General features: G+C 40.2%; 2 protein-coding genes across 5 annotated transcripts in view; both read right to left on the bottom strand.

The window, feature by feature from the left end:
• The window catches only part of mcama (melanoma cell adhesion molecule a), a 30,724-nt gene extending 20,130 nt beyond the window's left edge, over positions 1 to 10,594 (bottom strand). For 3 of the 4 annotated variants that reach the window (XM_077592083.1, XM_077592085.1, XM_077592086.1), the window contains exon 1: positions 10,358 to 10,532. In XM_077592083.1, coding sequence (XP_077448209.1) covers positions 10,358 to 10,418 — 61 coding nt within the window. In that variant the 5' untranslated portion in view covers positions 10,419 to 10,532. The other variant, XM_077592084.1, reaches the window with a different exon arrangement.
• Positions 10,595 to 17,326: 6,732 nt separating this feature from the next.
• Positions 17,327 to 24,286, bottom strand: LOC144067972 (transmembrane protein 120A-A-like). The gene is made up of 12 exons (XM_077592101.1): positions 24,079 to 24,286; positions 23,118 to 23,236; positions 22,877 to 23,008; positions 21,910 to 21,969; positions 21,748 to 21,843; positions 21,574 to 21,663; positions 21,443 to 21,508; positions 21,023 to 21,084; positions 20,863 to 20,955; positions 20,716 to 20,780; positions 19,057 to 19,125; positions 17,327 to 18,968 (listed from the first exon to the last, which is right to left on the bottom strand). Exons 1-12 carry the CDS (start codon positions 24,154 to 24,156, stop codon positions 18,855 to 18,857), a joined length of 1,044 nt encoding a protein of 347 aa, XP_077448227.1. The 5' UTR covers positions 24,157 to 24,286; the 3' UTR covers positions 17,327 to 18,854.
• Positions 24,287 to 24,310: the final 24 nt, after the last annotated feature.

Raw genomic sequence — 24,310 nt, 5'->3', positions numbered from 1 at the left:
CTTTTATTTGGCCACCGTTTCAACAAATGTTTACGTAAGGCCTGGTCTTGAACCGGATGAATTCATTTTGATATTTTAGCGAGGTACTGTACATGAAAAGGCATATTTAAAAAAAAATGTTGATTGTGCAGAATCTCATTAATTATTAAATGTAGCTCTAGATGGGGTTTGTCTACAACACGGGTGTCAAACATCCAAAGAGAATTAAGTAAAATATTTACAGTATTTTTTTTCCCGTTTAAAATATATTGCAGGGACTTTTAAGGTCTTTCCTTCCTCTACTTTAAAAAAAATTACAAACAGAAAATAAAAAACAATATTTGCAGTTCCTCACTCTTAAATAAATAAAAACATAAAAAATATAGAGATTTTTTTTTATATTTGCTATTTTTCAATCACAGTATTTATTATTTTATGATTAAAATGAAAGTTTAAAAAATTAAACTTAGTTTTTCATTTAGATGAAAAAAGGAGTAATAAAGTAGTAAAAGGAGACTATTTGCATTTAAGAGCCCAAAAAAGGAGAATTCTGGAATTTTTTTTAGGTCAACAATGATTCTAAATAATTTATCAGAATACATTCCAATTTGTTTAATAATCAATTAGTTAATTAAAGTTGGCAGTTGTAGTTTAAGGACATAATGGAAATTCTAACTGCAATGTGGCCCGCAACAAATGTGACTTTGACATTCCTGGTCTAACAGCGACTTCCAACATCTGGAACATCCTTTCTATTGGTTCAAGAGAACAACTAAATGCCCTTCTTTTCAGCCAAAACGGGTAAATTACACATAATCACACACTCGTGCACAACCTCAACAGGTTTAGCTGATTTTAGTTTGGACTCTTTAATCTTCAATTTTGGGGGAGGAGAGAAAGCCCCCCTGAAGGTAGATTCCTAACTCAAAACCTGAGCCGCAGAGGTGGATTCCACCTTTCATCAGGCACATTTTCATAAGACTTTGGCCGTGTCCACCGGGCGCTAAATTACCCGAAAAGTCCTGTCTGCAGAGTAAATCCGGAGTGTGACTCAACATTGAGCGCGTGATTCTTATCAGAAAACAAAAGCCGCTATCCTGTTCCATCTCAAGACTGTGAGACGACAGGTTAACCCTCAATTTGCTCAGGTTTTCTCCTTCCGTCTCTTGACTTACTGGCTGCCATTAATGGCATTAGTCAGTAAAGACGAAATGACACTCTATACAAATGATAACTCACAAATTGAGGGGATTTAATGGAATTTAACCTACATGAGACGAAACATAGTTTTAGATTCATCTCATTTTCCAAAGCAATTGTGTTGAGTTATTTGCTTGGCTTCAAGCTTATCAGTAAACCACTAAACGGATCCTGATATGCATCAGGTATTTCTAACCAAAACTTAATTTAGTACATGCATAAGCATGCTTTTACAACTAGATTTGGCCTTTTCCTACCTGTCAACCTCAGCCAATTTCTCCCCTTATTAATGATTACAAGTCCTCTTATTAAGCGATTAAAAAAAACGTACAAATCCAACGCGGCACACATTTACTCACATAGTGGGGCACTTAAAAGTCTCAAATTTTCTCCAAAGTAGGAGTGCCCAATCAGTATGTACGAAATTCAAGATTCTTTAAATGTCGCTGTATGACGCCGGCAGCTTGACTGTCTGGCTACATTGCTTGCTGACGCGCTATATTTATATAATAAAAAGGCGGACATGTGAAAGGGTAATGCCCGTTCGCATATCATGCTTAACGCATGACAATATTAGCAGTCCACGATGACATTTTCATCTGCTACCAGTAACCGAGACGATCCAGATTAGAGTCGAAATGGGTAAAACGGGATCTGTTTTACAAAAAATCCTGTACAAAACTTGTTAAACGGCGTACACAATTTGAAATGATCCAAAAACGTATAAAATATGGGAAAAAAACGTGTGCCGCGCATCAAAACACTGGTGTAGGCGAAATGTGTCACTAGTTCCTTCATATAAATTACGCCTATTTTCTGGTTTTCATTGTCCTTTGCCCTCCCGATAAAACCGTGTTAAAGTCGTACCATAACTGTGATTTATAGACGTGATGTATGAGAATGTTACAAGGAACAGACACACTGCAGATATTGTAAATCAACAGTTGCCGGTGAGAATCCTCCACCAGCCATCTTTTTTCCCCCCCTTGCTTAATTTAGTGCAGCAGAGACACTTAAAAAGATTAGCCCTCTGGGGAATCTGCCAAACAAATGCCCCGAAACTGATAACCCAACTGAAAGAGAGAAACAAAAATAATTAGACCTCTACACAATGAATGAGCTGGAGGGAAGTATGCCTCCTCGAAACGCGATAGGTGACATAAATCTGTCCGGGGCGGTCAAGTCTTCAGGGTTAGGGAAACATTTCACTAACAAAAGAACTCGTGCGTGATTTCATAAACGGGCCTTCCGGGTGAAGTTGCTGGAAAGAATGACAACATGAGGAAAAGCTCATTAAGAATGTAAACCAATAGATGGATGTGCAGTTTACAGTAATGATGGGATTAATCAGTGGGAGTGAAAACAGCTAGGCATCTATACCGTATGTGGCATTTGTGGCATAGCGCAGCTCATTAGCACAATAGGAAAACTCTTTGGTTAGCCTCGGGGTTGCCATGAATATTCATGCGCACATGTAGGCGCCGTGCGCGGAGACGTCTTTTTGACTTCAAAGTCTTTATTCTATCTGGCGTCATTTTTAATTTGACGGCAGATGCTGACGCTGGTGCGGTGACAGCTAGGCGATTGGCACTGTGCCAGGTGTTGGAAAACTTCACCAGGTAGTTTTTAGGTTACCCTGTAAAGGCTTTTTGATTCTGTAGGAAAGTCTGGATTGGAACCCTTTGTAGGGCAAGAGACTGGTTTTTCCTCACCAACGATGAGAGGTGTCCAATCGTGTGGTTCGTTTCACCTTTTTTGCAGCAATTTTATAATTACTTTCTCACTAGTAAACATCCAATCCGTTTGAACTGGAACAGCTGGCTGATTTTTTTTCATTTTCCATCCTCAGTTATTGTCATGGAATTATTTGATTCAATTACATTTCCGATTTCAATAATACTGGTAATCATAAAATAGCAATAACAGTCCCTAAACAGAATTAATGCCAAAAATACAGCATATTGCATGACTGCAATACTTAAAATATTTTGCTATCGAATAGCTGTGCCTGAGTTTAGGTTTTGGTGATAAATAACCAACTGCTTATTTTGGGCAGGCGTGATGCACTAATAAAAAAAATGTTTTACTCCCTATTTTGTTACTTAAGTCACCGGCACTCGATACATCCTTCTGCAACTGAATCCCAGTAAAACTGAACGGTGCGTAAATATATTTTTCAAGGCTTTTTCACAGTCTCCAGGTGATGCCCGTCACTTTTGGTTGTTTGATACGAACGCAGGGAACAAAAGCTATCGGACGACTCGGCATTCCACGGAACAAAGACGACGTCCGAGGAGATGCCCTGAGCAAATAAAATGGAGACGCCTCTGTGGAAGGGGGCTTTGTCCCGAGAAGAAACATGCCTCATATCCATTACAAGAGAGCTGACTTTAAAATATAAGTGAAACTCTTGGCTGCTGACATAATGCGACTGAGCTCACATTTCACACATTTCAAGCCCTTAGGATTTAAGACGGAATGTGTTCTTTTCCAGCCAACCAGACTAAAGAGGGTTCACACACACACACACACACACACACACACACACACACACACACACACACCTAAGAAGTCATCGCTGTGGATGTTTGTTTTGTAAAACCTAACAGCAATGTCGATTATTATCATTCATCTACACTGACTGTTTCAGAAAGATGCAGCAATTTACCACCTTGGTGGATTCGTTATAAGAGACCAAAATAACAGCAGGCAGAATTGATTTTGTTTTTTTGCATTAATTGCTTACAACAATAAGCCAGGCACCATTAACTTTAGAAGCCATAAACAGTTTTGGACGTTAATTATCATTGAGAGAGATAAATTGAAAATCTGGTAGCTGAAAAGTGGCTACAAATATGGTTTTGGTTTAAAACTTTTTTTTTAAACTGAAATAACACAACAACTGGACACTGCTTTGATGTTACCAAACAACTCGGAAGAGGATGTTTTAGTTCAAGAGCGCAAATAACATTCAAGTCTCACCTTTAGATCTTCTCTCTTCTTGCCCCATTTGATCAGCTAAAAGCGCAACGACTACTACTCTTTCCAGTTTTGTACTTTTTTGCTCTCATTTCCACCCATGATCCAAAATGCAACATTGCCAGCCTAATAAAAATGGTTTTATGTCAGACATCTTGGATTTAATCCCAAATACAGAGGTTCCACTTCATGTATTTTTGTGACTGAACTGAATAACTAATGTTTAATTCAGAGGATCCGGCAAATGCAGTTCACTAAAAAAAGCAATTTAAATTACTGATCCATTAAACACATGCATTTAAAACCATACTAAACAAACTTCATTTCAACGCCAGTTCGACAACGTGGGTGGTTTTTGGTTTTGGACGAAACAGTGACAACTGGCAATGACGAATTGGAGATTAGCAAACGTCTGATCTTTCTTTAACTCATTGGCTGCCATTGCCGACAACAGAAATGCAATCCATGAGCACTTGTTCCAGTTCAAATGAATTGGACGTCTGCTCGTGACAAACTCACTTCAACTCACATTCTCTTTCTTTGGTGTTGCCTTAATGCATGTGGAGCTAAGTAAACATTCCCAGGCTCATCAAATGCAATCAGAAAGCAGAACAACTAAGATGGGAGCTGTAGAGGGATTTGGAGGGGGGTCATGGCTCAGAAAACGCGGGAAAGATCCCACACCATTGTGGTGTCCGGTTTCTGTGTAACGTGAGCGCGGCACCTCACGCGACAGCGCAGGGGCTTCAGATGTGGGCAGCTGCTGCTTAAGCTCTGTTCTTCCACTGAGGAAAAGAAGGCGGGAGAGTCCTCTTAATGAAGGAGGTGGATTTTTTTTGTTTGTTTGTCTGTCTGTCAATTTGACACTGGTGGGACTGATGCCAAGAATTGGATCGCAGCACAAGAAAGTGCCATGTGTCCCGCAGATGGGCCCTCCAAATATGAAGGGACGTCACGTGCAGATGGCCGCTTTAGCCTAGGACGACTAGAGATATAAGCAGCGCGGCCAAATTGGCCTCATGCTAAAATGCTGCCAATGAAAGTCCTTCAAATGTTTAAAGAAGCCACATTAAGAGAAGAAAGAAAAAACACTTTTTCACTAAATCGGGCAAATTCCATTGAGCATCATTATTTTATTTTGTCATTTTAAAATTTATTCATTCGTTCATTTTCGGAACCACTTTATCCTGCAAAGGGTCGCGGGGGGTGCTGGAGCCTATCCCATCTGGGGTCACCCTGAATTGGTGGCCAGCCAATCACAGGGCAGGAGGATGCAGACAACCATTGATGCTCACCCTCATACCTAGGGGCAATTTAGAGAGTCCAATCAGCCTACAAGGCATGTTTTTGGAACGTGGGAGGAAACTGGGGTACCTGGAGAAAACATCCAGTGCTGTCAATAGCAGCCAATTGCTAAAAATTAGCGCCCTATGAAAGATTAAAGTTGGTGAGCTGCATGCGTCAATCTGACATTGATAAGCACAAATGCATGACTATGGTTAATCTGTTAATCTGTTAATCTTAAACTCAAAACAATACATATCTGCACTTAGTTATGGAAACACAGTTAAGAGTGTCTTATGCAGTAATCATATCTGGGTCACCACGTAAGAGTTGTTCATGTTTCTAAAGCTATCTGGCTTGTTGTGTTCTTTTTTGTGCTTTGTACAACAATCAAACTCTGATAAAATGTCAATCTTTAAGTGTAAAAGATAAAGCCTTGCGTGCAATCTCCCCCGGACATGCTGTCTACAAACACAGGGTAGCAGAATGTAAGTCGATCTTTACTATAAACAAGTGTCACAGCAAATATCTGTCCATGCCTCAATGCTGGGGCGAATAATAAGGGAGCAGAAAAAAAGAAAAACCACACAAACCGCAATACGCTCAAAACCAGCCTCTGTTCAAACGATTCCAACTACGAGCCAGGAGAACAGTTGAAGTGTATCCCAGCGGAACTTTAATAGAGCTCTTTTTTTTTTTTTTACGACTAAATGAAGTAAGAGTTTGTAACTGGCAAACAATAGTGATCTGACCGCTCCTCCTTTTCATGAGTAATCGCCTCCAAGCTGGAGTTTGCTATCTCAGACTCCCAAAACAGGTCTTATCTACTCAAGGGCACATTGTTCACTGTATGGATTTTCCGCCGTTTCCAAATGGTGAGCTTTGAATAAAGGCGCGCGGTGGCGGCGGCAGGGAGGAACGTTCCGGGCGCTTCCGCGGCACCGGGGAAGAAGTCGATACGGGAGCTACGGGAGAGAAATTCCCTCCCGGAAGGCGTGGGATCAAACTACACAGGCAGCTGCTACTGCTTCTGACAGACAAAAGACTTGCAAAAACACACATGCTTCCACTTTTAGGGTAGATGGCAACTTGGGCAAAACGCTATATTTTTCGGTAGTTTTATCGTCAGATATATATGCATAAATTGAGCAATGTAAATAGTGCAATGGATAACTTTCCAAATTACACAAAGTGGTGTTTTACCATTCAAGTCCAATGTAATATAATTATAAATACTGAAAGTATAAAACTTGAATTTCAATTTCTACTTTAGAATCTGACAAAGAGGAAAATTTATTCATCCATTTTCTGCCAACAATGGGCAACAGGCGGGGGGGAGAAACCTCAAATTGGTTGCCAGCCAATTGCAAGGCACGAGAAAGACAACCATTGTGACTTATCCATCATGGCGTCTGTCTGGTATGTTGGCTCCAATAGGCAACCCAATCAACGATGCATCCACGTAAAAGTACATGTTTGCATTGAAAACCAACTGCTAGCGTACTTTTAATCTAATTTGGCGACGTTTTCCATCACGTCTGATGTCTTTATATCACTGCGCTGCAACTACAGCGCTATTTCAAATTCATATCACCATCCAAAACACCATCAAATTACAGCACAGCCTTGATGCTAATCTTTCCCAAGTGTTTAAGCAGCAACACAGTCTGCTCTTCCAATCAACCCACAGCTCAACTGCTTCTCTCATTGCCAAAAAGGTCCAGCAAAAAAGCCCAATTAATGACATAAATCGTTTTTGAGCATGCACAACAGGCTGTGTTGAATGAATTCACTGCATTTCCGCCATTGTCTCTGCATTGCGACGGTGCACTCTCTTTAATGAAAACAATGTGGCGGTGCATTAGATTGCGCTGCGCGGCTGTCAGTCCGCTCATCACTCAGACTAACGGCGCTAATCCCTGTGAACAACTGCGGCCAACAGCTGCACACTTCCTGCGTCCCCCACACGGGCGACGCTCGAGGATGCCGAGACACACGGAAGGCCCGGCGTCGGGGTCACGGAGAGACCGGCCGGTGTTGGGGATGATAAACTGCCGACGATTTATTCTTTTCTTTCAACTGATTTGATTGGATTGGATATGATGGTATTGTGGGCCCGGCGGCTGAGTGGTTGGCACGTTGGCCTCACAGTGGGGGACCTGGGTTCAAATCCAGGTCGGTCCACCTGTGTGGAGTTTGCATGTTCTCCCCGGGCCTGGGTGGGTTTTCTCCGGGTACTCCGGTTTCCTCCCACATTCCAAAAACATGCCTTGTAGGCTGATTGGGCACTCTAAATTGCCCATAGGTATGAGAGTGATCTTAAATGGTTGTTTGTCTCCTTGTGCCCTGCGATTGGCTGGCCACTAATTTAGGGTGACCCCCGCCTCGAGTCTGAAGTCAGCTGGGCTAAGCTCCAGCACCCCCCACGAGCACTTTCAAATGGAATTACTTTTCAAAAGCATAAACATTCTCATTTCCCCTGAGCTTTTTGTGTATGTCACTACATGTTTTGACCAATAAAAATACTACGCTGTCATACGCTGAACAACTGTGGCGGTGTTCAGCTGTCTGACATATTTTAAGTTGAAGGATCTCACCGGGCTTGGAAGCCTGATTTATGGACGGGGTTCTGTAATGGTACGAGTGGTCCTCCTTTTTTTTGCGCCCACTTTGTGTTTTGTAAATGTCAACGTGAAAGCACGGGAGTTGATTTAATGGACAAAAACCATGCCTGTAAGACAAAAGGTCCATCGTGCTGATGAACGCAGGCTCTTGGAATCAATACGGGGTCAGCAGCCACTAGTTTATTTGGATTTGTCATATCCGTCAAGCAAAAACTGCTCCCATGGCCACAAATTGTATTTAGGTGAGTGCTCCTCAAGGCCCATTAGGGGGAGGACTCCACTTTTGACGAGAACCCGGTTCAGCGGCTTCTCCATCAGCGGCTAATCCCAAAACAGACGGCTTTAAGTCTGTCTCCGAAGGAGGTAGAAGGGAAGACAAGGATTAGGTTGTGGTAAACCTAATTAAGACAAGGCTGATAGAGTCCAAAACAGGGATTTAAGAAAGAAAAATAAGGATAAGGTGAGTGTTGTCCTGTTGCGAGAAGCCCTCCGGTATGATGCCTTATTTGTTTGTGTACAGTAAAAGGGGGCTTCAGTTGCCAGACGTCTGTTTTTACTGACATTTACTTCAAGTATCGCAGCTCACGGGTCATAAAAAGTCACCACATGTCGTCATATGATTGGAATAACACTACCACTTAAGCCTAAAATAATCCATTCAGTTGAATTTAACATTGGAGTATAAAACATTTGCATTCATTCCATTTTTCTTTCCAAAATTGAAAGGAGTTATCATTCTTGCAGCTGTATTTTCTCCATAATGACAACAACAAAAAGAGATTTCTGTCTAACCCCCTTACCAAAACCTGCTGTATCCAATGGATAATAGCCATTAATCACCGTTAATAGCATTATTGAATAAATGCACTTGAACTGACATTTAAAGAGAAGCTAACACGGATGATTCGGAGGCCAAAATGAGCATAAAAAGCCTGACGTTACTCCATGTTTTACGGATTCCAGGGGAATATTTGGGCTGTTTGCGGCTCAGCTCATGCCAAACTTCCATCTCAGAGAAAAAAAAAAGAAAAAAAACGACTCCCGAGGCTCTAATGAGACAAGTAAGCTCTGCCTTCATTCTAATTACACATGCTTTGTGCGGAATTTAAAATAAGACTGGGCTACAGAATGTGCAGGTTGAAAACCACAATCATGTGAGAAATTCAATTTCAAGGGAATTATGAGTGATGAAATAGGAAGGAAGAAATCAGGAGAGAAAACAAAGTTGAGCAACGATGCGAGTGGTGAAGATGTGAATTTCTTATTTCAATAATCATTTATAAAAGGTAGAAATACATGAATAATAGTTATTGAATGCAACTGATTGTTGTAATTAATAATTACTAAAATACATGGAAAAATTGTCATATATTAACTGATTGGCTACCATTGATGGGGAGAGAACCAAAGAATTAAAAAACCCAGTAATTCTGCCATATTACCAGTTATGACACTCAAACAAAGGGGAAAACATCAAGAATCATTCTACTGTTCGAACGGGTTTGCTGCTTTTTGATTGATTAACTCATGGAATGGCATTGACGGCAATACACGTCCAATCTATTGATAATGTATGGACTGGCAGTGAATGAACATTTGTCTTTGTCTTTTTATAGCTACCATAGAACACATTCTGAATACTTTCCACTTACCTGGAATGACAGGGATTGAGTTAAACATTATTTTATTTAAAAATGGAATCCAACCTTGTTTTTAGTGATAAAATACATGTTATAGCAAGTCATTTGTCAATACAATGTGAGCCATGAATACAGATGTAGTATAAAATGTTGTACACTAAATGGCAAAAATCTGGTAGTATATTACAATTCATGACGAGTTCACGACTGTCTGTGATTTTGAACTCTCGCTGCCAACCCTCCCAGTGAAATCGAATAGGACGTCTAACGCATATTCAAATGGCAGTGAAATAAGTATACATGGATCTTTTTGCAATTCTTCCTCCAAAAAGCGACAAAATTAGGCAGAAAATGTGTTTTCTGGAATACTCGATTGTCCAAGCTGCGCATTGGCAGGTTAATTGCAACTCTCTCTCTCAATTACGAGGTAATCAAACACACCTTCCTGCCTTTAGCAAACGGGAATTAACGCGAAAAGTAGCAAAGCCTTTAAAGATCTAAAATCCTAAAAATGTATCCTAATTAGCGATTAAAAATTGAACCGTGCCGTCCTTAAGCTAACGAGTTAGCCCCACGTTGAGGATCAAACAATTAAAAACTGCGCAGTCAATCAAAAAAGTGCACTTTTCTCAAGAGTTTAGTTCAACTCACCATTCCACGTGTGAAGAAACAGAAACAGGCAGAGACACGCTGCTTTTTGCTGGAGAGCCATGTCGTCCTTCGATGCTCGCTTTATCCAAGCCACAAACTAAATCAAGTGAGCAGGAGGACAAGTTGTTCGATTGCAGGCCGAAAAAAACTCACGACGGCGAGGAACGGCGTGGAAGCTTACGAGAAAGAGGAGGATGAGGAGGAGGAGGAAGAGGAGAAGGAGGAGGAGGGAGAGGAGGTGGGGAGTAGGAGACCAAACCAGGGGATAAGGGGATGAGAAAATCAAAGAAAAGAATGACTTAACGAGAAAATCTATCAAATTGAATTGAATGCTTTTTATTGTCATTATACAAGTACTAAAATGACATTTAAAGCTTCACAACGAAGTGCACAAATAACAACAAACCAATAGACAAATAAACAATCAATAAATATGTTGTCAACACAACAACAAACATATAGATAATCAATATATAGTAATGATAAATAAATGATCAATAAATAATTTCATTCATTTTCTGAACCGCTTTATCCTCACAAGGGCCATGGGGGGTGCTGGAGCCTATCCCAGCTGACTTCAGGCAAGAGGCGGGGGAGAGCCTGAATCAGGTGGCCAGCCAATCACATGGCACGAGGAGACAAAGGACAACCATTCACATTCACACTCATACCTAAGCGCAATTTAGAGTGTCCAATCAGCCTACTGTGCATGTTTTTGGAATGTGGGAGGAAACAAGAGTACCTGGAGAAAACCCACACAACTCAATTCAAACAGAGGAAGTGTATGGTTACACCGGAGTCACCTTTGCAAAAACAGCTGCCACAAAGAAAGTTCCGGGGGTCGCCCGACATCCCTTCAACCCCACCCAGCTGTCCGACGCCTTCAAACGAAGCCCTTCAGCTGCCGCCAAATGTACAACTTTGTGGCTCCAATCGCTAAAAGACCGATTTTTTTTTTCTGTCGGCTATGTTGCTGTAGTTGCAAAAGTTGTGGAAATCAAATCACGGGAGTGACATCACCTTGAGTCACAATTCAGCATTACAACCGTCTAAATTCAATCCTGACGTTGTACGTTACTCAGCATTTCCGGCATGTGTTGAAACAAGCCCGATAACGTTCTTTTTGGTTGTCTCCAAACAAATATGGATGAACGTTTAGCCCCACAGGGAAATTGCCACCAATAATAATTTCGTTAGAAACTGAACATTAAAAACAGTCAGCCACCAAACCAATCTGACAGGACGGCATCTATTGCAAAATGTATACACCACTTATCTTCACAAGGGTCGAGGACTCTGAATTAGTAGCCGGCCAATTGCAAGGCACAAAGAGAGGGACAACCATTTATGCCCACCCTCATATCTAGGGGCAAATTTAGAGTGTTCAATCAGCCGATCAAGCATGTTTTTTGGGATGTGAGAGGAGACCGGAGTACCCGGAGAAAACCCACACAATTTCTGGGCGAACATGCAAAGCCCACACAGGAAGGTTAGAATCGAGCTGGGATTGAACCTTGGATCACAGAATTCTGAGGCCGATTTGCTAACCACTCATCCACCGTCAGCTAGGTAACTTGATCTGTAAATTGGTTGGTAGGTTGCCCAGTGCAAGCGTTGGTTGGTCAGGTCAACTGATTTCCAGTCATTTTTTAAAGAAGCAAATAGTAGATAAGTAGGTCAGTCAGAACATAGTGTGGTTGGTTGTTGCATTTAGCATCGGCTGCTATATGAACCACTTTATCCTCTCGAGGGTCGCGGGGGGTGCCGGAGCCTACCCCAGCAGACTTTGCCAGCCAATCGCAGGGCACAAGGAGACAAACAACCATTCACGCCCACACTAATACCCAGGGGCAATTTAGATTGTCCAACCAGCCTACCATGCATGTTTTTGGAATGTGGGAGGAAACCACAGTACCTGGAATAAACCCACGCAGCCCCGGGAGAACATGCAAACTCCACAAAGGTGGAAGGACACAGGTGGACGGACCTGGATTCGAACCCAGAGCTGTGTGGCCGATGCGCTAACCACTCAGCCGCCGGGCCACCCTTGTAACAGGGCTGACATTTTTTTTCTGTTGTTCTTAAATAGGTGAATAAAGATTTAAATGTAATAAAGACAAACACATGTCGATATTGTGGGTCTCAATACGATCTGATTATGACTAAATTTAAAAAAATGTCATATTACTATACTCCTCCTGTATGTAGTTTGTTAGGTACTACAAGGTAAGGATGTGATGAACTGGGTTATGTCAGTCGATAGTGATTGGAATTTGGAAGGATTGGTAAGAAGATATGTTGTAACTGGAAATGGTTACGCAAGCACTTCGTTCCAGTGGTTTGACATTTCTGCCAAGTGGGCTACGAATCAAGAAGGCGGCAGCAAGGCTCACATGTGCAAAATTGCGTCTTGAACCTCATCACCGGGGACTGTTTGCAATGGACGGCAGCCAAATTCGCTCCCGAATGAAATCTTTTTGTAGTCTGCTCGCTCGGCCGCTCCGAAACAGGTTTTACATCTGCTGGCACACAGGAGAGATGTTAGAAAAACAGACTTTTGATCTTTGACCTTTTTACCTGATGACCCAAAGCATGTTGGGGCAGCGTCTTTTTCAACTTGGCTTGTCTTGGACAAAATATTTGTACCTTTGTAACCCTTCCTTGCATTTTTTTTCCACTAGTAAGAAAAGTGAGCCCTTTGGAATTCACAAGTATAGGAAACTTAAAACTGGTGTTTGTTTTTCAGACATTGACTGCCATTGATGGTGATAGACATCCTATCCATTTGTGACATTTTCCAATCATCAACATATATTTTTTTCAATTACCATTTGACATTGTTATCATCATTTTATGCTCTAAGAAGACCCATTTTCCTTATTGTAATGTATTTTTCTCTTTAATCACTTATTGCCATAAGATTGACCAACATTAAATATGTTACTTTTTAAATCAATAATACATTTCACATTACAACTATGAAAAATATAGTGCTTGCTATTTTCTCTTGTAATTTCGACTAACAGTTGTTCTATAATCTAATTTTTGTTACAATTCATTGGCTTCAAAACACACTTGGCAATACTACTGCAAATATATTTTCATATTGCTTCAATAATGTCAACTTTAAAAGTTTTTACTTAATGAAACAAAATGTATTTTACATCTTTGAAGAATTCCTTCCAAAACATCCTTATTTTTGTAATACTATACTCAACTAATTTCTGTTTTAAAGGCAAGGCGTATTGAATTTTTTAAGGATGTCAGACTCCACAATTTGTGGGGGCAGAGCGCGCGCTTCACTGCAGGGGTGCTAGACACAAAGTCAAGGACATAAGAGGGAAAACGAGCAAAGCAGAGCTGGAAAGGCCCTGACAATTAAAGTAGATTCATGTCCGTAATATCCAAAAGTGAGTTATTTTGTAAGCTAACAATGCCCACTAGGCAAACCAGAAGATGGAGTGAATAGATCTAAATTATGGTGTCACTTTGATTGTTTAAAATTGTGTAACGAGATCCCACAAGACTGGATGACAAGGTTTAGTACCACCGAATGTGTATTTGTGTCCACCTGAGTCTTCACTTGGAATTGACAGATTTTGGTCATTTTAAGTCCGCATGAGTTAACGCTTTCAGTGCCAATGAAAATGACAAACGTCAACCATGTGGCTTGTTTCCTTTGGCTTTTGCTGTAAATTTCATGACTTTATCACTAAAAGGCGTCAAATCTATTTGAAGTGGGAGGGTTAGCAGCAAATGGATGAAGGTTCATCCTCCCACTTCGAATGGATTAGACGTCAATGGCTCTCAGTGGCAGCCAGTCAGTGAAATAAGGTAGTTTGGAAGAAGGTTGTGGTTGAAACTCAACATTTGTATTCCGGTTGGCACCGTATGAGGAACTATTAGCCCGTTACTCAGTGCTGTGCGTGTTTGTGCAAGATTAGAGGACATAAACAGGTTAGCAGACTTACGGGGGTCGCACGTACCGCGGCGTCATCGCTCAGCACTGATGACAGCATCTGCCCGTAGGCCGCCATCGTGTTAGCGCTGAACCCCATTCTCAGAGACGGTCGCCATGGTCACGAGACGCTTTAATGGAGTCATGCATCAAGGCGGCACACCTCCACTCGTCGGGGGGTAGTCGCAGGGGGGGCAGCGGTCAATCAAAGAGCAGAAAATAGCAAAGACACCGTTGGCCTAAGTGTACACAATCAAAACTAAGTCTTGAATGCACTTGATGATAATAATAACACGCCAGAAGGAGAAATTATGATTACAATAAGAAAATAGGAAAGTGTAAGATACTTTCTTTCACTGAAGCTCTGCAAGAAAAAACCATGTCGCAACTGTTGCAGCAAAGGAACCAACCATCCAGAAGGTCATGTTGGCAGCCTCATAACTTGATTGACGCCCCCAGGTGAGGTCCCAAGAACCATAAACCTAAGAGCACTCAATCATTCAATCACATGGAAATCCCAGGTGTTACAGCATGATTTGTGGAAACAGGTGAGCTCCCTTTTTAACTTTATCTTGTAGCCGTCCAGCTCGTTTGACAACAGACTCAATTATCATCGGGTCTTTAAAAGTGGTTTTCTGCCAAATTGTATCACCCATCGACAATTGCTTCTTTGCACTTAGATACTGTTGCTCCTCCATCAAGATTGGCGACTCCGACGGTACAATCTAGTATATAACGGACTATGGTTATAATGCTTTTTGCCACATTACCAAAGCAATATCATCAGGATTGAGGCAAAAAGTTTACAGAATGCAGTGGAGGGTTACATTCACAATATAAACACTTGTAGAGGAGGTGAAACTACGAACATCACAGGTCGTGATTATAGATGGTTATAGCTGTAATGGACGAAGCTATAGAAAATCAGAGGTAGCAAAATTTGACAAAGTAGCAAATATCGATAAACAGGTCTTTCAGAAAAAGCTTCGGGAGCAACGTCTGACAGAACAGCTGCTCCATGTGTTTTCACACCCACTGGAGGATGACCGACGTCAAGTGGTGATCGCGCGTTCCGGCCCCGGACTCAATTTTCAGCGCACCTGATACACCACTGGCCGTGCGCAGCGTGGGGCTGCGACACGTTTCGAGTCGATTTGCACGCGCAACAGACGAGGGACAAAACGCTCAGCGATTAATTTTCCGGCAGCCATCTGTGCGAGTGGGAGTAGAGCTGCTTGAGCACTTTATTGTCTGCTTGTTTAGCCTTCAGGCCAAACATACCTGCTGATATGTGGGTCAAGGACTACGTGGGATGATTTACATGCTTCATAAACTCATATTCTATACAATACCAACACAGTAGAATGAAAAATGTACTTTTTTAAATTAGTTTAGCTGATCTTTAGTAGCTCAGCAGTCAGCATGCTCGACTGCTGAGATGTCAATTGGACTTCAACTACCTGTTACAATATTGATTTAGTAAAATTGTTTTAATAGTAGCCTATTTTAAATGGTAAAAAACCACAGCTACCTGTATTTTACCATTAATTATAATTTTACAATGAATAAAAATCATAATAAATTTAACAATGTGTCGGGTTCGCCATTAAATAGTCTTTTTTGCTGATTTTGATGATTCATCATGTAAAAATTGGGGGTTCACTGTAAATAATTGAATTTGTGGGATTAACAACGTTGTCGTCTTTTAAATATACTATACATTTAGAAATGTACAAAAAGCTTAGGAGGAACACAAGTATTTAAAAAAAACTAATTTAATTGGAATTTAACTAGAAAATGCTAAGTAAAAAAATGATAAAAAATAAAAACAAATACAATAGTAATTAAAAAAAAAGAAAACTGCGACCACCATTTACGACAGTAAAACATGATCATTTATCGTCCCAAAAATAAGTTAGTCGCTCCTCCAAAATGCAGTTTGAGTGTCTGAATTTGAATTTGGTGGTAACTATGGCAACTATGGGTGCACAATCTGACTAGTCCGGGGCACGGTTAGGTGGGTGGGGTGCCCTTCAAATAAAAATGAATTCTCTTTTTTCCTGCACTCGGTGGGGGCCTCAACGGATTCACACTCATTAGACAAGTGGTTGCAATCATGTGCCCCCTCTTATTAAACTATGCATATTTCATTGTGTTCCGCTCACAGTTTGCATTATTACAAGTGCGGCCTGATGCCGTGGGACTTGATTAGCTAATGAGTGACGGGAGGAAGGACTGGGACGTTCGGATCTGATGGAAAAACTGAACCCTTGTTTTCTACAGAGGCTCATTTGACGCTGGTAAGTTTAGCTAATGATGAGCTAATGAGTGACGGGAGGAAGGACTGGGACGTTCGGATCTGATGGAAAAACTGAACCCTTGTTTTCTACAGAGGCTCATTTGACGCTGGTAAGTTTAGCTAAAATGGAAGCATAAATTATGAAAGACCTCCCTTTGATTGGCATCAAAGGGCTGACATTTTATCACGCAACATTTCGACAAATCTCTGTCATTTAGGATATAAATATTGATAATAGTGCATCCTAGCATTAAGAACAAAATCAAAGAATACAAATAATGACTAAAATAAAACACTCATTTTAAGAAAATATGTTTCCTAAAACAAAAATGAATCACAAAACAGTCAAAACAGAAAAAAAAAAGACTTGGAAAATCAGGTGAAATAAAATGTATATATTTGCACTTATAGATTTAATAGAATTCAACATGTTTATATATATATATGTATAAATATATTTACATATATGTATATATATGTATATATATATATATATATAAACATGTTGAATACCTACCTTTGAGGCAGCTGTATTTCCATTATGCTTTTCGTGTACCTGTGTTTACGTGTATGCATGTTTTCTCAGCTGCCAAACAATAGCCTCCTCCTCCCTCCCTCCCTCACGCACTTTTCTTCACTATGCACTCGTCCGCCCACCTCAATACAAAATTGCATATCTAATTCATTTCAATGGCTTAATAACACAAAAAAATGAGAGAACCCTCTTCTTTATTTTGATTTGTTCCTCACAATTTTTTTAAGGTATTAAAATCAATAGCAAACATGCACAAAAAATTCCAATTCATGCAGGTGTGTACGAAGGAAGCTAACGTTAGGCCACAGACAAAAGCACAAGAACACGTGTGCCAAAACATACATTAAATACAACTTCAAGTTATAAACACTTTGGGGGATTTCATAACTTGGCTCTTGTTTTCGTATATTGAAAGTCATTTGCATCCCAGAGGGTTTTGTAAACTGAAAATTTTGAAGCATCGGTTCAACTTAAGTAGAGGCAACACTGTATTTCGAATTATTTCAGAATTTTGTCCAAACAGCGCACAGCTTTACGACGCTCCTCTTAATCAAAGACTGGTCTGGGGGTCCCCTTTGGGGCTTGACTTCTTCTTCTCCTTTAATCATCCCTACGATAGGAGCTTATCACCTCCCAGAGGAAGCCCGTGTGTGCATGCCTGACCCACTCTAGATAACAAGTCTCCCTATGGAGGAGCTTCTCAGGATCCTCACTTTATCTGCGCCCTGCAGGGAGGCCGCTTAGCTGGTTTGGATTCGAATACATTTTGAATCAAACTGAGGAGCTTCGTCTGGCAGCTGCCATGGACGACAACAGACGTCCAAGCCGTTGGACGGACTGGGAGGAAAAGTAAACAATTCTGAGGCTAAAGACAATTAGTCAAGTTGTCCCCCCCCTCCCTATACCTTATAAGACAGTTGGTCCTCAGGCTCTCTCGGTTCTCCTCAAAGCTTGTAATGAGACACATGAAAGAGAAGCCAACTGGCGCGAGGAATCCCCTCCACTGAGCCCACCCTTCAGCCCTAATGCATACATTCGCAGACTTTTTTTCCTCTTCAGGAAGTTCCAAATTGGACGTAAAGCTCCTTTTCGTATGAATCTTACAGTTGCGGTTTGCCTGTGATCTTTGGGTACGGCTTTCAAGTCTTTGTGTCAGGAAATTTGAAAATCAGAAAGGAGCAAGTGACAGGAATATCGCTATTATGACCTCATGCAAATGAATGGGTGCAAAACTTTCTTTCATAAAGATTGGCTTGCGTCCCAATTTTGAATAATAATAGGAGTGAGATGACTCTAAGTAGAGTTATCGTTAAAAACTACAGAACATTCACATTGGGGTGAATTGACTTAAGGGAGTGTTTCAATGCTGCCACCTTTTGGGCATATTTTTAGACGTAAAATACTAAATTACATTTTTAAATGAATTTCTATCAATATATTTTCTTGCTACACACACATAATTGTGTGTAAAAGTACTGCATGGACTGAGAGTGACTATTGATCAAAGTAAATAGATATGTATACAGATTTTACTGTGAATGAATCGTTAACTGCCATCGATGGCGCTTGATATCTGACATGTGTTTTTAGTACATGACGCTAGTTTGCTCCCTTGGATGTACTTTTGTAATATTGGCCAATAACACACGACCAATGAGCATAAATAGTAAATTCGAGGTCAGGAAAATCTACAAACGTGGACGTCCTACAAGGACTTGGGCTTGTCTTGGTTCATCCTGTACTTGTGGTAAACCACCCCCAGCGTGGTGAAGAAGTTGCCCAGGAAGAGAGTCATGTAGGAGCAGCCGCACATTGCCACCTTTAGCGACAAAAACAACACTTTTTCCTCCCAAAAATGGATTGATATGCATGTATGCACTGATAAATCAATGAAATAGGCTACGCACTTGCCACTCTTTGCATTCTGGAAGCTGGAACATCTTGAAAAGTGTGAGGCTGTTATACAGCTGCCAGAACTATAGAGGGCAAAACAAAACATTGTGTTTCAATCAAATGTTTTGCTGACTTTTACATCTGTAGGTGGGCAATCTCTGACAAGCTCCCATTGGATGTTTGTCATTCACTATGTTAGATCAAAGTGAAGCAATACAAGTATCTAAATAATCTATCCAAGTCCACAAGCATATATTATTTATCCTGCTAATGTATTTTCAGGTATTATTATTAGTACTATATCTATTTCAATAAGTGTTTTGGTGTTAAAAGTTTGGGGACACATTAATGCCCAGACGTACACTACTACTACTAGTACTACTACTAGTAGTACTAGTACTACTAGTAGTAGTAGTAGTACTACTAGTAGTAGTACTACTACTAGTAGTACTACTACTACCACCACTAGTAGTACTACTACTACCACCACTAATAGTAGTACTACTACCACCACTAGTAGTACTACTACTACCACCACTAGTAGTACTACTACTACCAGTAGTACTACTACTACCACTAGTAGTACTACTACTATCACTAGTAGTACTACTACTACCACTAGTAGTAGGACTACTACTACTATTACTACTACTACTACTACTACTATTACTACTACTACTACTACTAGTAGTACTACTACTACTACTACTACTACAACTAGTAGTAGTACTACTACTACTACTATTACTACTACTACTACTACTAGTAGTACTACTACTACTACTACTACAACTAGTAGTAGTACTACTACTACTACTAGTAGTACTACTACTACTACAACTAGTAGTAGTACTACTACTACTACTAGTAGTACTACTACAACTAGTAGTACTACTACTACTACTACTAGTAGTAGTACTACTACTACTAGTAGTAGTACTACTACTACTAGTAGTAGTACTACTACTACTAGTAGTAGTAGTACTACTACTAGTACTACTACTACCACCACTAGTAGTACTACTACTACCACCACTAGTAGTACTACTACTACCACCACTAGTAGTACTACTACTACCACCACTAGTAGTACTACTACTACCACCACTAGTAGTACTACTACTACCAGTAGTACTACTACTACCAGTAGTACTACTACTACTACCACTAGTAGTACTACTACTATCACTAGTAGTACTACTACTACCACTAGTAGTAGTAGTACTACTACTACCACTAGTAGTAGTAGTACTACTACTACCACTAGTAGTAGTAGTACTACTACTACCACTAGTAGTAGTAGTACTACTACTACCACTAGTAGTAGTAGTACTACTATTACTACTAGTACTACTACTACTATTACTACTACTACTACTATTACTACTACTAATACTACTACACCTACTATTACTATTCGATATTACGAGATCTACTGGATCTCTAACACACGTCAGCTGACGAGTACTATTTGGATTGGATTGGATTGGATAACTTTATTCATCCCCTATTCGGGAAATTTCATTGTGACAGTAGCAAGAGGGTGAGAATGCAGATACAGGAAAGGCAGGTAGTATTCATGCTTGGTGTCTATTTCCTAAATGCTAATGGGGCATCAGGGTGGGTAACTAAAATCTCCAAGCACTTTTTATTGAATAAAAATGTTCACTCACATGACCAAAGAACAAAAACGGCAGCAAGAAAGTGAGTCCCCTCCACATCCAGGATTGGAAACCCTCTGGAGTGATACAAAAACACACATGTTGGTAGCCATAGTGGGGGAAAAAAAGGCAACTCGGCACAAAAAAGGTGACACAAACCGACGGTCAGGTCCATGTTGTGTCGTTCTCCGAGGGCACGTAGTCTGTACAAGCAGCCACTTTGGTAATAGTACTGCAAAAACTGGACGAAACCTAAACAGCAGTGAGAAGTCCAATCACACACTGGAGCGTCACTTCAATGTGATGCGGGATACGTTACTTTGGTACAGGCAGTATGTGAGAAACTGGTTGCGAAACATTTGGTAGAGAGTCCCCTCGGGCCTGCGAAAAGACATGACCACACCGTTAGGGTAGATGGATTGACTCTTTAATTGCCATCAATAGAAAGCAATGAGGTGATAGCAAATATAATATAATATTTTGTACATTTTCTTCCTTTAAATTATGCAAGACAAAAAAGGGATACATACCATACATAATCCCATTATTTTTGCTTTCAATTTAAATAAAGAAATAACAGTAAGTATTCACTTATTATAACATACATAAACATTAGTTGTAAGAATATATCTTAATAAATTTAGGGGTACAATATATTATTTTGACTTTGTTATCTTTCAGTTTGACACCTCTGGATTTGGGAAAGGATAAAAAGCATGAGACGTCAATGCGGACTGACCATGTGAGCATGACTCCGGACAAAAAGGTGGACACGTAATGATGGAACACCCACCAGCCTCGGATCCTGAAAACAACATTGCCTCAATTCAGTGACCTCAATCGCCGTCGCCGATGAGTCGTAGGTCGCACCTTGAACCGTTGTTGATGAGAATGCTTTCGCGGATGGTGAGTGTGCAGTAATACCACACCAAGAGGAAGTTAAAAAGGGCATCTAATGTTCTGGAAAAGAAAAGAAAATGTTTTTTATTTTTAAATGTAGTCTTTTTCCATGTATTTTACCATCTTGTGGGACGTATGACTTGCCTGTAACTGAATAAAAAGCGACACGAGAAAGAAAAGAGGAAGAGGATGACGGTGAGGACCAGCTTAAATTTTTCATATTCATCCTTGTAGGCAAATCTGTAGAAAGGAGACGTGAGCGTAGGCGCTGGACGTCGGTCACCGTGACGACAGGCAGGGACCTACTTTGACTGCTTATTGAGGAGTGTGACATTGACGTTTCCTAAAACAAGAGTGAGGTATAACCTGTAATGGAATGGAAAAAGTGGTCAATCAATTAGGTTCATTAAGAGATCTTCTCTAAACCAAATCCGTCCCACTACGTTATTTTGTGTGGCTTGCGGTAGTAATCATGCTATTGAGATTTTTTTTTCAATGAAATTATGTTCAAATAAAATTTCTGTTGTCCTCGATGAAAGATTGATGAATACAAATATTAGAGAATGTTTACTCTTTGTTGGTCCTTTATTAAATCATTGGCTGACACGGACAGCGATCAATTCATGCCAAACCCTACCAAATATATTGGACGTCTACTAGTGAAAAATCTAATGGAATCGTCGATGGCAATAAAGGTTTTAGAAAAAACAAGTCAATAAACTTCTTATAATTAAAAAAAAATACATCTCCTTTTTTATTAAAACAATTATCCATTCATTCAGTTTCTCTACCACTTAAATAATTGATAAATACAGAAAATATTTTCTTTCTTACTCAATGTTATTTTCATTAACAGCAATAAAAGCCATAATATTATGAATATCATTTTGAACTAACGCTATTTTTCTCACCTCGGATTGAGACAAAGACAAACTTGACACCCTGTTTTTTCATTTCATTTCATTTTCTGAACCGATTACCCTCACAATGGTCGCGGAGGGTGATGGAGCCTATCCCAGCTAACACACATACTTAGGGGCAATTGAGAGTGTTCAACCAGCCTACCTTGCATGTTTTTTGGGATGTGGAAGGAAATCGGAGTACCCAGCGAAAACCAACACAACCCTGGGGAAAGCGTGCAAACTCCACACAGTGAGGTTTGACCTGGGATTGAACCCTCGGCCCCGGATTGGGAGCCCGACGTACTATCCAATCGCCCCAGCCGTCTATGCTAATAATTTTTTTAACAATAAATGCACCAAAGGGAACCAACCCGTTCTTCTTTGGCAGAAAAGCTTCCATCTCGGAAAAAGTGTTGGCTCGTTCCTCTATCGCCACCTGGATGTCGGCGATGGAATCCATTTCCTCTGGAGTTAACTTTTGCTCCGGATGCTTGACTTTGCATCTAAAAATAGGGAAAGCACGTGGGTTCTATGTCTCAACACTTCATTCCATCACGTGCAGACGTGTTTGCGTACAAGTAGTATTTTTTTTTTTAAATAAAGCGAGCTTACTGTTCTAGTGATTCCGTGAGATCTCGTAGTTTCTTCCGGTGACACGAGATAGCTGAAGTGCAGCTGTTTTGCAATTTGGTGACTTCCTCAAGCTTTACTCTGTACAAACGATGCGTGTCCTGTGGTGCAAATGGAAAATGATCACCTTTCGCATAGAATTCCTGAAATGTCAATCAACTACTAATTGACTGCTATTAAAAGTTAGACGCCCAATCCATTTCAAGTGGGAAGGTTGGCAGCGAATGAACATCCGTTTATCCGCTGCTAACAATCTTCAAATACATGAGTGAGAAAAAAGATTGTTTCTAACTGTTGAATTCTGGAATGTTACACATTTATACTTGTGTATGTTTTTCTAATTAGTGCTTGATTGGCCACATGCCATTTAAACAAAATTTTATGCAAATATTTACTAATTTTATGAGCAAAAAAAGCGTTTTGCACAAAAACATTTCTTAATATTACAACATACACATCTTTCAATATTCTTTGTGAATTAGTTTTCTTTACTTGACTTATTTCTTATATTAATGGATTTTTTCTTCAAGATTTTAATGTACAATAATTACCAACTCGTGAAGACATTTTGAAATAACTTCGTTGGTTTTTGTATTCAAACCCAACGCTTTTCATTTTTTTCATTTTTTGAATGACTTAGTGGAAATTCAGTTTACGAACGAAACACGATTGTAAACCGAGGAAGCTTGTCAACTAACGTAAGACACGCTTTTAAAACTTGCCAACCAGTTTTTATTCACTCTTGCTTCCACTATTATTTAACTTTCAGCTTCAACTCATAAACACGAACCAAAAATTGGAGGAAAAGAGTAAAATGTTGAAAAGAGGAGGATTATACAGCAACGCCTATCATACTACATACTTGCTAGCCTCGGGGCTCCCTCTGTTGACGTCTGGCAACATTAATACGCGTACAAGCAAATGTAATAAAAAGAAACATCACCTGAATTTGTCCGTAGTCCTTTTCTATATCTCCCCATTCGCGAAAACACTCCGACACACCCGTCGGGCTAAACAACATGTTTTTTTCAGCGTGGAACACTAAAAAGTTGTGAAAAAGTGAGTAACAGTCGCTGCTCCCGTGTCACTAGTTGATTATAACAACGTGCCATATCCGGTTTAAGCTTTCAAAATAATGGGCAGCCATATACCAAAACATTATATACCTGGAAATA

The sequence above is a fragment of the Stigmatopora argus genome, chromosome 22 (assembly GCF_051989625.1).
Source record: "Stigmatopora argus isolate UIUO_Sarg chromosome 22, RoL_Sarg_1.0, whole genome shotgun sequence".
NCBI classification, from domain to species: Eukaryota; Metazoa; Chordata; class Actinopteri; order Syngnathiformes; family Syngnathidae; genus Stigmatopora; species Stigmatopora argus.
This window is presented reverse-complemented; position numbering and strand designations above follow the sequence as displayed.